The 15,228-nt window shown below is 44.9% G+C and overlaps 1 protein-coding gene across 2 annotated transcripts in view; it reads right to left on the reverse strand.

Moving 5' to 3' along the window:
* Positions 1 to 1,083: 1,083 nt before the first annotated feature.
* CFAP20 (cilia and flagella associated protein 20) overlaps positions 1,084 to 15,228 on the reverse strand; it is a 14,406-nt gene continuing 261 nt past the window's right edge. The window contains exons 2-7 of one of the 2 annotated variants that reach the window (XM_019505914.1): positions 15,128 to 15,218; positions 8,788 to 8,867; positions 7,822 to 7,933; positions 6,991 to 7,179; positions 3,172 to 3,282; positions 1,084 to 1,571 (exon numbers count right to left, since the gene is read on the reverse strand). In XM_019505914.1, coding sequence (XP_019361459.1) covers positions 1,566 to 1,571; positions 3,172 to 3,282; positions 6,991 to 7,179; positions 7,822 to 7,933; positions 8,788 to 8,867; positions 15,128 to 15,211 — 582 coding nt within the window. In that variant the 5' untranslated portion in view covers positions 15,212 to 15,218 and the 3' untranslated portion in view covers positions 1,084 to 1,565. Of the gene's footprint in view, positions 1,572 to 3,171; positions 3,283 to 6,990; positions 7,180 to 7,821; positions 7,934 to 8,787; positions 8,868 to 15,127 lie in introns of both variants that reach the window. The other variant, XM_019505915.1, reaches the window with a different exon arrangement.

Consider the following 15,228-nt stretch of genomic DNA (forward strand, 5'->3'; position numbering starts at 1 on the left):
AATACCAGAATTTAAAAATTCAAAAAACTTCAAAGCCAGATGGATCATCAGAAGCAGGGACTGAACCCAGGCCCTTACATCTAGAAGCTTGAGACTAATGCTTAAGCTGAAAGACTCAGATCTGAGAGCTCAAAGGCTGAAGACTCAAATCTCTGTGGTCTGGCTGTGTAGAGGGACAGAGCTATACTAAAAGTTTGGTTCAACCATTTAAACTGGTAACCTCTCATCCCCTACTCCCTGTATATTCTTCTAACAGTAAAACCCCAATGATATCATGTTTGTATTAAAGGAACTATGCAACTGTCGTTTCCTCTTATCTGCTGCACATCCCAGCTCCAAGAAGGGATACACAAACTATGTACTTTACTTAACGCATTGTGGAACTGACCCACACTCACTGTTCTCACATTACTGGCATAAGTTTGGTAGCATATTATTCTGGTAAGAGTGAAAGCTATGGGCAGCTAGGTCAGTTTAAAGAGGGGAAAGGCTTTACAGCAGCAAAATACAGACCTTCAGATTTGCTAGACCTTCACTTTGAGCCTGAGGAACAGCAATAATCTGACAGACTCTGTTACTTTGTGCCTTTCACTACAAGAGGCTGTTAAAAGGCTGGATAGAAAAACAAAGGGTGTTTTTATATGGTATGATTCCAAAACTAATGTGCAGCTCCTAGAAAACTTGATTCTTCCTCATGAATTCAGCCAGAGGAACACAAAGGCCCATCTTCATGTGACTGCCCTTCCACTGAGTGAAGAGCAATACTAGCCAGAACCAGCCAAGGGTAGGTTCTACCCTCACTACTGGAGCTTGTGCAATTTCTGGGATGGTTTAGACAGGGATGATCCTGCTCTGAAGAGAGGGGTTGGATTACATGGCCTCTTCTAATACTATTTTCCCTGGATGGTAATGCCAGTGGGTCCTTTCTAACCACAGTGGCAATGGTTCCCTTGAAGGCAGGGTGCCCAAACAAATTGGACTTAGAGGTAATTTTACTATCTGAGTTACTAAGAAGTTCCCTCGGAGCTTCAGCGTATGCAAGTTCATGGATACTATCAAAAGAGGGAGATACTAGGACCAGACTTACAAACAGAATCAAACGTTTAATAACTTTCAAAGTGTATTACATCCATATTTAGAGCACATACAAAATAAAGGAGATGGAAAAGCAGGAAAGGGGGAAAAAAGCCATATTGGTATCTTTGTGAGGGCACACTTAACCCTGTAATACCACACCAAATCCTCTCTTCAGACACACAACTGCTGCTTACTTGGCAATTCCCCCAAGCAAAGCAAAAATTAGAGACCACGTCACTTGCAGCTTTTAGGAACAGCCAGATAAATACTCTGATTCTGTGCTACATATCACATACTCACAAAACAATTTCCAGTATTATTACATGGTTAGTTGTGTCCTGTCCAGAAAAGGGATATCAGATTATTCAATGCAGTTACCCTACACAGAGTGAATTTTTCTAAACTTTTGTTTCAGTAGGACGTTCATCACCTGCCTTCCGATTCGTATGGACCCACGGCACATCCCTCACGTCTCTTCCCAAGTGTCGTTATTGCTGATGGGGGACAAATAAAGGAGACAGTATGTTACTAGGCAACTTGTAGTTAATGTACAACCTGGAGCCTGCTGGAAGGGTAGGTTCTAGTTCTGTCTTCTACACTACAGGATACAGGCAGTCCTCAACTTACAATATTTCGAGTTACAACGTTTTGCACTTACAACTTTATAAATCGACACCCTGTTTCAACTTTCTGATGTCAGTTTAGACTTTACAACGCTTGATCTGATGCCACGCCAGCAAACAAGTTTGCTGCATCGCCCATCTCCCTGGAGAACATCTGTCCAAACTTTCTTGGACATTTTCTTTAAGAAAGCAGACAAATTTCAGCCAAGACTCATGAGAAGACTCCAGCCAAGAACCCTTCAAAAAGTCCAACCAAGAGTCCTTCAAAAAGTCCAGCAAAGTCACCTCAAAGAAGTCCTTCCAAATCAGTATGATTGCTTTTTACAATATAAACACATTAATGTAGCTATATTACTCATCTATAATTGATTGAGTACAAAATTCTGGGTTATTTTTGGTGAAAATAGGGTATTGGGCCTTGGTTCAGGAACCAATCCCCCCCATTGTTTCCTATGGGAAAATCAGTTCCAAGTTACAACATTTCGACTTATGACATAGTTATCAGGAACCAATTGTGTCATAAGTCCGAGGACTGCCTGTACTTGCAATAGCACAGAAGGAAATGTTCCACTGGTAGCACTCAATGATTTTCTACTGTTTTAACACTGCCCTCTACCTAGAGGTAAATAAACTGGAGTTAGTCTTTTAGGAAGAGAAGAACCACTCCCAGAGAAATTCCTCTGAGCCCCACTGGCACTTTAAATAGCTGTCTTATTGCGCCCAGCCCAAAGCATCCATATCACAATGGCATTTGCTTGGTCAGAGAGGGCTTCTCAATAAAGGATCTCAAGACCGCTCTTGAAATAACCACAGTGATTACTCCAAAAGGATGCAAATGGCTTCTTTCCCATCAACCCCTCCCCAGAATATATTACCATCACTGTAAGAGCAATGCTGCCAGCAGCAAGCAGGATTAGGAATACTATGGAAGTAAAACTAAGTGGACTGGGATGGAGGTGCTGGCTTTAGGGTCCTTCATTTGGAGACTCTGCAGTTTGTCAGTAGCTTTGCTCCTTAGCTGGGTGTGAATTTCATGCTGATGAGAGGTGTGGGGGAAGCAGCCTATTTCATGCTGCCTTTGATCCCTGGGAAGAAACAGAACAAAACTTTCTGCTCACTCTAACCCCTAACTTGGGAAAGCTCTGTTTGGGAGTGGGAAAGGAGCTCACTTCATCTCTTTCAGGGCTTAGTTTCCCCAGCCAGACCAGCCACAAGCAGCAGTCAGCAAACTGTTTAATGTAGTGCTACCAGAGCCAGCAAGCAGTGTGAGCAATGAGGAGGCGTTTGCTCCTGCAAGCACAGGGAAAATGCTTTACTGACAGAGAAGCCTCTGCCAATTAGCTCATGAAAAAACATTTTTTGCCAAAGCATTGAGAGAAAGAGGAAAGGGAACACTAGGCACAGAGGAGACAATTTTTGCAATGGCTATAGCTTCTGTTTCCACTTCTCCCTTCTTGCCTTTCCAGCTTACCTTGGCCTTGTTCTGAACAGGGAGATACAGCTTGAACTCTGCTGGAAGCTCATCCTCTGAGTAAAGTCTGTCGGAGAAGTACACCCTCCGGATGCGACAGTTGGCATGGATCTGGAGATCAAAATGCAGTGGCAGAACTGGCCCCATCTTTCACATATCTTCTTCCCTTCAAGCCTCTCCCCTCCAGCTCAGTGCTGGTCTGACTTTCCCAGCACAGTCCAGCCTCCTGCTGGCCTCTTCCTTCAGTTCTCAAATCTCCCATCATCTACGAACCCCAGTCCCTTTGCTTATGGATAGTGTAGGGATTATTCTGCCTTGCTGATTCCCCCTCCAGCTCAGCAAAGAACCCCTCCAATCCTGCTTTCTAGCAGCTTCTCCCCAACCTTCTGTTATCCTACCCACACATCATTCCCTCAGTTTTTATGGCTGGATGACCTGCTACCTCCTAAAATCTCAAACATTATTTCTCCTGAACATGGCTGGGGGACTGACTAAAGGGTTGAGACACTGCAGTGTATCCGGTGCATTTTATGGAGTAAGGGACTTGGGAAGAAATGTCTAATTAAATCCTGCAATAGGAGTCATATAATTGCTTCATAGAGGCAGAGTGGGGCCTTGTTCTCAGCCCTACATCAGCCTCCTTCAGCCTTACATTCAGCACTTTTTCTATGCAGCAGATGGCACCTAGTACCGGGAGCTGGTTAAAAAGCTTTGTGCGTTGCCCAAGTTCCATGGAATGAGCCTTGCATCAGCTGCCAGAAGACAAGCGTGTTCCTCCCACACTTCTCCCCACCTCTGCTTTCTGGAGCTCCCCTTATTTATCTGACTCTCAATGTTCCCTCACCACAGAGAGTGCAACCCCACTCCTGCATCTTCTTCTGATACGTTAATGATTCTTTCAGACTGCCCTGAAAACAGGCCCGAGAACAGGCTTTCAATCCATTGTCTGTACCTTTAAGGCAGGACTGGCATCCCAAAGAGACTCAACTACCAGCTAACAGCAATAATAGCACCTTTCCAGCTTTCTTGTGTGACACACGTGATGCTTCAGAAGCAGGAAATGTCAAAAGCTTCTGTACTAAGAAGCGTTAGACACATGGAACATTTAAATAAAACAGAGACTTCTATATGAGGGAGATTAAAATTCTCTGTGTCTGTGTGTACCCATGGTTGGGTTTCCTATGGAAACGCACTAGGGCTAATTACTGCAGAACACTAAGGTACGTAATGAGTCTTGCTCCCTCAGAAACAAGGATACGCTTGTTTTGGTTCAAGAGGCCTAGAAGTCATATTTCAGACTATGTGAAAGACTAGCTAGAACCCAAGATGCTCACAGTGGAACAAAGTGCTGAAAAATCTGGGTGCCATACCTGCGAGGGTCCCCTGTGGGTGATGAGTAACACCTGGTAAGTAGGGCTGTATGAAATGGAAGCATTTTGTTTCGACCAGCGTTTCGACATTTCGACAGAACAGTGTTTTGTTTCGGCTTTTGTTTCAAGTTGAAATGGCTGTCCTGTTTCGTTCCGTTGAAACATTTTGCTGTTTCAACCCTGTTTTGATGTTTTGCCCATAGGATTTAATGGGAAGGGTCAAAACAGGCTATAACTTTGTCATTTCCGGCCAGATCTGAATGAAACTTGCAGGAATGGTGGCACACATTATGCCGTCAGAAGGGGCTAAGTTTCATGAAGACAGGTGCAGGGGGTTCGAAGAAACTGCACCCCAAATATCTTGAGAGCAAAACTTGTCTCACGTGTATGTGTTAAGACACAGTGGGGTCAAATGTGCAGGCTTGCTAGTCCCTGCTGAGGCTACAAAGCCTGCCAAATTTCAAGATCATAGGTGCAGCGGTTTGGGGAGAACTGCACCACAAGCTGCTGACAGGCAAAACTTGTGATATAGATGACACTGTGTGTGTTAAGGCACAGCGGGCTGAAAACTGCAAGGGTGGTAGCCCCTGCCGAGGCCACAAAGCCTGCCAAGTTTCAAGTAGGTAAGTGCAAGGGTTTGGGGGAAACTGCACCTCAAGCTGCAGACAAGCAAAACTCGTGACATGGGTGTTTGTACAACTGTGTCTATCTTGGGGCACTGGAGCAGTGGCGGGGACTACTACAGGCCTGGCTGCTAAGCTACTGTATTACCAGTTACCAATTAATCATGATTCACTCAGGGACCAGCTCAATACACAGTACCTAGCTACTACATAATGACTTAACGAACATGGATTAACACCTACAAAACCAAAAGCTGAGAGGAAATAATGAATACAGACAATCAGCTGCCCCAAGACAGACGGACACAGTTGCAAAAGCACTCATGTCACGAGTTCTGTCTGACCCTAGAACTCCCCTGCACCTATCTCCTTGAGAGCTGGCAGGCTTTGTGGCCGCAGCAGGGCCTAGCAGCCAGGTCGGCAGTAGTTCCACCCCCACTGCCCCAAGACAGACACAGTTGCACAAGCACTCATGTCACGCGTTTTGCCTGTCAGCAGCTAGAGGTGCAGGGCCCCAGAACCCCTGCACCTATCTCCTCGACAGCTGGCAGGCTTTGCAGCCGCAGCAGGGGCTAGCAGGCCTGCAACTTTCACCCTGCTGCGCCTTAACACACACAGTGTCACCCATGTCATGAGTTTTGTCTGTCCGCAGCTTGAGAAGCAGTTTACCCCAAACCCCTGCACCTATCTCCTTGAAACATGGCAGGCTTTGTGGCCTCAGTAGGGGCTAGCACTCCTGTAGTTTTGACCCTGCTGTGGCTTAACACATACACGTGACATGAGTTTGGCTCTCAAGATTTTGGGGTGCAGTTTCTCCAAACACCCTGCACCTATCTTCTTGAAACTTGGCATGCCTTATGCCCTCAGAAGGGGCTACCATTTCTGCACGTTTTATCCAAATCTGGCCAGAAATGACAAACTTATAGGCTATTTTGACCTTCCCCATTATAGCCTATGGGCGAAACGTCGAAACAGCACTGAAACGGCAAAACATTTCGACTTGCCTCATTTCGTTTCGAGGCTATTTTGACCATATCTGTTTTGTTTAGACTTTGCTGTTTCGACCTCAAAACAGGTTGAAACAGTGTTGAAACAAAACTGATGGCGAGATTTAGCACAGCCCTACTGGTAAGTTCAGTATACATGTAAGTGGTTTATGGCTTCAGGATATATTTTCTCCTCGGTTTTTTTTGTTGTCTTAAATAAATAGTACGGTGTTTTGTGGAAGCTAGTTGGTCACTGCATAAATCCATCATTTTCCCCGTGGGTGCAGATCTGCAGGAAGTGAACAACACTTAAACCTATCCAGATCATTTTAGTGAATTGTAAAGGGGACTGAGGCTTTCCAACCCCAGTCTGAGGGGAGGGAAATGAAGGATTTTGAGCCAAGAAAGACAAGAGCTAAAAGGCTAAGTGAAGTGGATGTCCTCCATGAAGGCCAGGGGCATCTGGGTTAACCCCAGAACTGTGGCAATTCATAACGCTCAAAGGCAGGCAAGAGGAGGCAGAGACTGATGTTAGTTCCATTACTGGCCCAGAAGCAAGTGAACGGAGAGCAGGGCAGCACTGAGGCCCAGTACCATCACCTCTTTGCCCAATAGATGAAGGCCCCAAGTGACTGCTGAAGGGGTCTTAGGACTCTTACACCCCTTGGACAGGTCACTGAAGAAGACGACAAGCAGGGGCAAACCCAAGTCCCTGACAATATTCCTTTGGCTGGGGAGGAGAAGGACAGCAGGGGTTGATCTCCACAGATGGAAAATTCAGCCCCTGGGAAAAAGTGCCCTCCCTTGACAGCAGAGGTTGGCTGCTGGACCGGCTTGTACCTGGACCCTCAGGGTCTCGATGTAGTTCGTCCCATAGGCACGACGTGTGAAGTCAGATAAGTTGAACTGGATTTGGTTCCAGCCATCATCCAGCCGCATCGGCATGGTGCAAATAAAGGGCTTCACCCGGGTTGTGCTCTGGTAATTACTTGCTCGAAAGCGCCTGCGCACATTCTTATCATCCAGCACCTGATGCAGAAGAAAAACAAGGCCCCATCAGGTAGGTCCAGCACAGGATTAAGCAGTGGATTACATTCAGGATAGACTGACGTGGGGCTTAGGCAGCCTAAGAGGTTCTAAACAACAAGATTTCCCCTACCTTCTCACCCCTTTGCCCATCAGATTATTTTGAAGCCAGTATCTGGAGCTAACATTAAAACTTGATTTCAGATATAGCTACCACATCTTCTAACACCCTGACTGGGATCCCCTCACTTTCAGGTACCAGACCTAGTTAGGCTAGGGAAACAGCCTCGACACTGAGCAAAAGGACAAGAGGAAGAATGGATTATCTTGAGGAGGACGTACTTAATTAGGACTCGGATCCAGCACTGCAACCAACTTTCTATGCCTCCTCAAACAAATCGCTTCATATCTATTTTGGGCCTCAGTTCCTCATCTGTCAAATGGTAATAATATTTCCTGACCTTGCGGGGCTGCTGGAGGATAGATATGTTGGTGTCTGGGAGGTGCTCATGTATGACAGCAATGGAGGGTACATGCACCAAGACAGACAGCTGCTCATCTTCATACACAGAAGTTACTAAAGGGTAGTAAAGAGCACTCCCTCTAAAATTACTCCACAGTAGCCCTGCACCCTCTCCCACTCACCTGCACTTCAAAAGTGAAGTATTTCTTTAGGTTCTTGATGATCATCACCAGGAAGGGCAGTTTAATTCCCAGTGTCTTCTTTGGGTCAGCAGGGCAGGTGATGTATGTGGTACTGGAAGGGGAAAGAAACACACCTTAGGGTTCTAATTACTCATGTCCAGCTGCATAGGATAAAGCAGAAGTGTAGCTGCAGACACTTGCATGAGCAATAGGTGAATTACACAGGAAGCTCTTAAGTCCACACGAGTCCCAGGTTCCAGCACCTTCCAACAAAATGAGGACTAACTTCAAGTGCACACATGCTCAGGGAAACATCAGAGGCTAGCATGTCCCAGAAGTTTGGGCCATAGGTATGGCAAGCCATGAAGCCACAAATCCTGTCAACCAAAACGTTCTATTTACCCTCACTTCCTGCTGCCACTAAAACGTTTCCTGCCTAGCCAGGTTTTTCAGTAAATTGGTGACCAAGAGGGACAGCCCTAAGGCAACAAGGTGCAAGAGACAACACATTGCTTCTGCAGCAATTCTGCTATTCTTAGTGGGATTCTCCAGGCCTGCATAACTCAAGGGCTCCAATGCTCCAAACAGTCTCTACTAAGAAGTGCAAGTTATAACAGGGTGAAAGTGGGGAGATGGCTCTGGCATGGTTAGGGAGCAATAGCAGGTGACAGTCAGCACAGAGTAGGGGTTAAGTTTGCAACTGAAGCTCTGAAAGCATTTCAAAGACTCCACTGAGGTTTAGAACCAAAACATCTTGGGGTAAAAGCAACAGAGCACAGACAGGCTGCAACATCACTCTCCCTATCCCAACCACAAAAGGTGGACAAAAGGGGCTATTCTGGCAATAAGCTGAGGGGAAAAGACTGACAGTCTCTAAGATACCCCACGACTGAAGCAGCACCATGATCTTTCATTACGGTTGAAAACTAAACACGTTAAGGCAAAGAATAGGCCCTTCTATTCTACCTGACATTGGTTCCTTCGATCTCCAGCACCAGTGACTGGATATCATTGTCAGTGATTCGTTTGATATGACCATTGCGTACCTGGAAGAAAAGAAGGAAAGAGAACATTTCATTATTCATGAAGACGAGAAGAAAGCAAGACTAGAAGAGGCCTCCCAACCCAGAAACCAGGAGAGTGCTCTGGAGGCCTATCCCACATGAACCCATCTCAACATTTACATGAAGAAAGCAGCCTGTTATACATCCCATCATGCCACGCAGCCATAACTTGGCTCCTGGGCCACGCTGCTACCCTTCAATATCAGATGAATGCTGAGCAAGGGCCTTCACTCAGTCTGCAAGGCACAATGTCCTCCACAGATGCAGAGAGGAAGGGTTAAATTAGTTCCTCGATACAAAATAATCCAATCAAATGGCTGTTGAGGGATTTGCATGCATTAGGCTCACATAGGAAAAGCCAAATATGGCATTAACCAGACAAGAGCTAAATTGAAACACACCAGAAAAAGGACTCAGACCACAACAAAAACAAAAGCAAAGAGATGGACCTCTATCCTATGTCTCCCTGTAGGCTTATGCAAACTCATGCACATACTCCTTTCTCTGCCTACAAAACTGTCATCCTCCACAGGCTACTGATCATTCCTGGGACAGGACAGTCCACCAAAAAAGATGGCAAACAGCCCCAATGATGAAGAAAGTGTTGGTTTAGAGTTGTGCCAATCATGGAGTCTGGCTGGAGAGAAACCATCAACTGATCTGATAAGAGACCTCCAGCAATTCAATCCATTTAGTCACAGTCTGCTCCCTGCACAAGGCAGGGATGACAGAGTAGAAAATGGAAGCCAAATCAAACTCATTCTCCTCTGTGACTGACTGTGCTGAATCCCACATTTTGCAGGTTGATTTTTTAATGCAGCAACTCATTTCCTATCAGATTTATCTACATTTAAAAGGCACTTTTAGTAATTAAGTTGCCTTCTTCCCAAAGCTGGATCAGCACATTGCTTCCTTGAAGTCTCATGATTTAATTTCTTCAGCTCCAACTGCTACTAATATATAGAGCCACATTAAGGTTCTAATGAGATGATTCCAGACATGGGTAATAAAATGATTTAGGAGACCAGCAATTCATCTTAAAATTGCTAGTTTAGGTTTTTTAGATGGTCAATATTGGACACATTACTGCAAGAGCAATAAGATCTGAGTGCAGCCCGTCTTGCTGTTCTGTTATTACACTAAGAGTTTTAAGGAAGTTTCTCACTGGATCCTGACAATGGTAAAGAATACTAGCTCTGACTGATAGACTAGGGCTTTAATTTTGTTAAAAGCCCTCACAAGCACTTACAGAAAACATTGTTTCCACAAAAACTCCTCCTGGGAGTTTTCCCCCACTGACAAACCTAAGAGAAACCAACTTGGTGACATTCAGGAGATTTGATGGTTTTGCCATCTGTGATTGAAATCACCCTATTGTGTTCCTCTCTATTAGCAGCAGTCAGGGATGCTAGAACCACACAGATACACCGTGCTATTTTAGCACAGAGAAAATAACATGCTTAAGCATGGTTAGATAATCTAGTGGGAAGAAAGCCTGTTCCCAGGCTACAACTTTCCCATTTGTGGTAGTTCAAATGGGGAGGCTGTGAGGGTAGGAAAGATTAAGTTTTTGGCTTCTCTAATGAGACAGCCAAGAAGGATAGCAATTCATTAGTTAAATATTATTTAATACATTGTTTAGTTAGGTCAACAGGGTTCCTAAATGAAACTGGATAGTAAAAATAAGTTTTCCTCTCCAACTGAAAAGGAAGGTGCCACTTTTCATAGAAGGTTTATAGGAACATGAGGAGTAAATGAGAGGAAACAAAGTTAGCAGAAAAAGAGTGAAAGCAGTGGGGATGAGCCAGACAAGTATGGCAGTAGGCACAGTCATGGTCTTAATAGTAGGGCATCCACAGCAAGTCTAAACTAAGAACTCCAATATCTGGAACATCACCATATAGGGGAGGTTGGTTGACATATAGGAGATAAGAACAGTTTGCTAACTATTCCCAACTATGTATCTCCCTCCCCACAAATTCCATTAGCATTCAGACATTAGTCCCCAGTCCTTCCCTAGAAAACAGAGTGAGTGAAAAGGGTAGAAACAACAAACTCATTTCAAAAAGACTTTGGAAAAGCCATCAGAACTGCCCCATCAACCATCTTAGATTAGACTGACAGGTGAAAAATCTTTAATGACTCTTCCTGCAAGTCATCCCCACAAAGGCTAACACACTGATAAAGGTGAATACCAACTTCATAGGTGATGGCAACACTGTCTAGCAGGGGAACTCTTAATGCCACAGAAACAACATTTATTGTTTATTATGCAGAAACAGCATTGCTATGCTTTACAGCGTATAAAGCAGTTGCTCAGCAATGATCACTGTAGTTAACAGCAGAGGGATTTTCATTAAATCGTCTTCTGGAACTCTCAGAAGTTAGTGTCAGTGGAAAAAACCTTTTCTTTCAGGCTAACATTTTCAACATATCAGTTCAGCCCAAAAGTGGCTTTTAAAAGTTAAGCAACAGGACTTTAAAGCCCTTCTGTCCACAAAAAAAGTTTAACCTATTTTGAATAATCAAAGGTAGTGGTTATTTCCTAACTTTTCTATAAAGAAAATAAAAATGCATATGCACATGCATAATTTAAAAATGAATGGTTTTAAAGGGAACAGCACCTCAAAATAGTTTTGCCTGAACTTATTTGTACCCACAATCATTGCTCATCATAACATTTCAGCTTCATGTAACTGAATGACTGAAGAGAAATAAAATTAATTTTTCCATCAAGAGCTGAGTTGAAATTCAGCCTAAGTCTGTTAGGACAAAGGATTAAATGGATTGATGGAGCCCTCTAGAGGCACCTTCAAGTAATGTTTACTGCTGTCCAATTTCAATGCAGACGTTGTTAGGTGACCAACTGTGTGGCTGGATCCCTACTAGCAACAGCAGAATTTAAACACAGCTGTTGCTAGCACCATTTCCCCAGTTGCTGGAGGCAAGGATTCCATTCCTCCCCCTCAAAATTATGCTATCCCCACCATGTAGCCACAGCAGTTTTCTGATACAATTAGAGAAAGAACTTCCCATCCACAATGCTCAGAGAAACAGTAAAAAAGAAGTTATTTATAGTCTGTCTTTAGACGTCAAGAGTGGTTATTTGATAACTGAATGAATCCTGAATCCTTGCACCATTGTACTCAAAGCTGCTATAACTTTCTAGCCTCTCTCTCCTCTAGCATAAGGAACTCCTCGTTTGTTCTGTACCTGGAGACATTAGCAAGAAAAATCGATAAGTTTGGTAAAGTGTCAAATGGTTTTGATCCATTACAGAAGTAAGGCTTGCAATGAATTCCACTAACAGGCAAGTCAGAGGTTCAGGAATGAACTGGGGTTCTCAATAGCACAGTATTAACATGGCAACAGCAAGAGCAAAACTGGATACCAATTAAAGCTTGGATGGCTCTGAAATTTCAGGAGAGAAGCCCCCAATTTCAGGATGTTAAGGTTGATGAGGTCTGCACAAAAACATTTCCAACAAACAAGTTCTGTATTGAAGTCTCAAGCACCTGCTGTATCAGGAAGTAATGCTTCCCCTTGCTTAGAAAGCTAAGAGTCAACCACTTAAGTTTTAGCAAAATCTACTTTGGACTCCAGTGCTGGTCTGTGTACAGGACATTAAGCACAGAGCAGGTCTGTGAATCAGCTACCCTCATTGCCAAGCCTCCTGCTTAGAAACCACAGCACATGGGGAAAAACACAGGAAAGGAAGGAAGGTAATACAGAAAGCAGTTGAAGCCACAATGTTCATCCAGCCTAACCAAGTTTAACCATCCATGTTTCCACACCTGCCCCTAGACCTACATACATTCAGAAAATTAGGCTAAGTATAACTACATTAGCACTAGATGGGAAACAGTCTTTCCATCCTGCAAAGCTTGGAGATTCTAGGTTTTCTTTTTATTTTGCATCAGGATGAAACCAAGATCTCTCCAAGGTATCCACATAAAAAACTAGCATGATATAGCTGTCATCACAACAGCCAATGTCATAGCACTTACCTGGGGTGTAAAAGAGTGAGGTCCAAGTCCCTGCTCCACTTGATTCAGCCCAGAGACTAAAACTCGAGTCTCCCACATCCCAGGTGAGTGTCTTTGATTGCCAACCTCATGGCTGTTTTGGGATTTCTCTCTCCCCTTCTCCAGAAATTCCACCCTATTCCTGGAAAGGTTTTCTGAAAACCTTTCCCATGCACATAAGCATAGCATACAGCCCTGATGCAGAACCACTACACAGGCATCATGTAGGGCTCACACAAGAGCTACAGATTTTGATAATTAATGCAATAAGCTGCACCAGAAATTAAAACAGGCATAGTCTTACTCATTTGCTAAAGGTCCAAGACACACTAGACTGTGAGCACTTCCCATTTTACAGCCAAACCCAGGTCTACAGGAAATGGCATTAGAACACTTCAAAAACTTCAAACCATGAGCAGAGTAAACATGCATATGTGAATAAATCCATTTATGTGTAATAACAAGCTTCCAAATGTCTCTTATCAATATTTTTTAAAGAATACATTTCCTAGAAATGCTAACCACCTCAGATGTCACAGGCAAGAAGAATCTACTGATTTCAGCCTCCTCTTTAATGGGCTCTGGTCACCATTTTTAAAAAGCGCTCAGCGCTGTGACACATGCAGTTGCATAAGTGGCAAAATACACATTAGCACTAAGAAAATGGCAGCAGCAGACTTTTTAACTAAAACACCTTGAAGGTGTTTTAGTTCAAAAGTGCAGCACTGACCTTTTCTGCATACTGATGCGCATTTCACCACTTATGCAACTACATGCAAAGCAGCACAGTGTGCACCAGCTCACACATGGAGCAGACTCAATTAATCTGGATCTCCAGCACGTCACAGGACAAAAAGGTATGCATATAAATGCCCCATGACAAGAGACTAGCACACAGCCTGATGCCCCCATAGTGGCAGATAGACACCTGCGTTGCCTGGCACCAGGAACGGCAGGTCTACAGACACACTGACAGCTACTGCCCAGCTACTACCTGTGCTACAAGAAGACATTTTAGGTCAGGGGTCGACCACCTACAGCTCACAGGCCAGATTCAGCTCACAAACCTAGGATATTGGAGGCAATCTGGTTGGCACCAAGGAAGGGACTGGCGGCAGCAGCCAGGTCAGAAGCAGTCAGGGGCTCGCCTTCAAACCTAGCACCATTAAAGCAGCCTGTCATCCTAAAAGGTTGCTGCCTCCAGTTCTACACCACTCTGATTTCTCTGTCCCCACCACTGCTCTCAGATTAGCTGTATCACAACACATCATAATCGCTATGCTTTCTCTGCCTGATAAGTTACATCAAAAATTCTGAAGAACTAACAGAGTTATGACACCACAGAGGACTTAACACTAGGAAAGCGGACTCTAGTCAGACCATACAATGCTCATTTGTAATGGCATCTATCACTAATAAGAGATTTGAGAGGAGGGGGCATCAGTGAAATACTCAAGATCTCCAACCTTTCCATTATGATACAAGAGTTCACAGACATCTCAAATGTCCAAGAAAGGATACAGCAAAACCTGGGAAGAGGAGAGCAAACATCCTTAACACTCTTAGAGGAAAAAAGCAGAAAAAGAGCCCCTTTCAGTCCTTCTGCATACACCATAATGGTGCTAAAAGGGGAATCTGACAGCTTTTAAACAGTGGTTTGCTGGGCATCTCTGATAACCAGCTTCAGGGAAAGGCACACAGGTTACACAGGACTGTTGTAAGTAAATCCAAAAAGGAGCATCACTTTTCTCCAGTTTGCTCAAAGTGCTGCATCAGCTGCTGCACGCGGTCGCTCTTGCGTTCTCCCTACACAGCTCCCCATGCCTGCCTGGCTCCTCAAAGCAGGAAGGGGGAAGAATTTAAAGCTTTTTATAAACAATGAAACGTCCAAAAAGCCCCGCGCCGAGGCCCCGCGGGACGGAGGGAAGAAGCAGCTACAGTTGGTTTTCTAAAAGCCAGCGGCTGGCACAGGGGCCGCATCCCCGGCCGGGCTCCGCGGGACGGGAGGTAATTTGTATCGGGAAAGAGATGAACGTGCGGATGCTTAGGATGAGGCGGGAAGAAGAGTCAGAGGCGCTGTTTCGCACCCCCGGCCACGCACCGAGGCCTGGCACGACGCAGGTGGGGCCGGGCGGCCTGTTGCCATGGGGATGGCCCGTCCCTGGAGGGAGCCCCGTGCCCCCCACGCTGCGCCCCCCGGTGCCCCGGGCCCGGCACCTTCTTGTCCCAGATCTGCAGGGGCTTGCTCCCGATGCTGTACAGCACAGACAGGAACCCGCTCTGGAACGTGTTCTTGAACATGCCGCCTCCGCAGCCGG

This window comes from Gavialis gangeticus, unplaced genomic scaffold (genome assembly GCF_001723915.1).
Source record: "Gavialis gangeticus isolate Ggan-Ray unplaced genomic scaffold, GavGan_comp1, whole genome shotgun sequence".
Taxonomy (NCBI): Eukaryota; Metazoa; Chordata; order Crocodylia; family Gavialidae; genus Gavialis; species Gavialis gangeticus.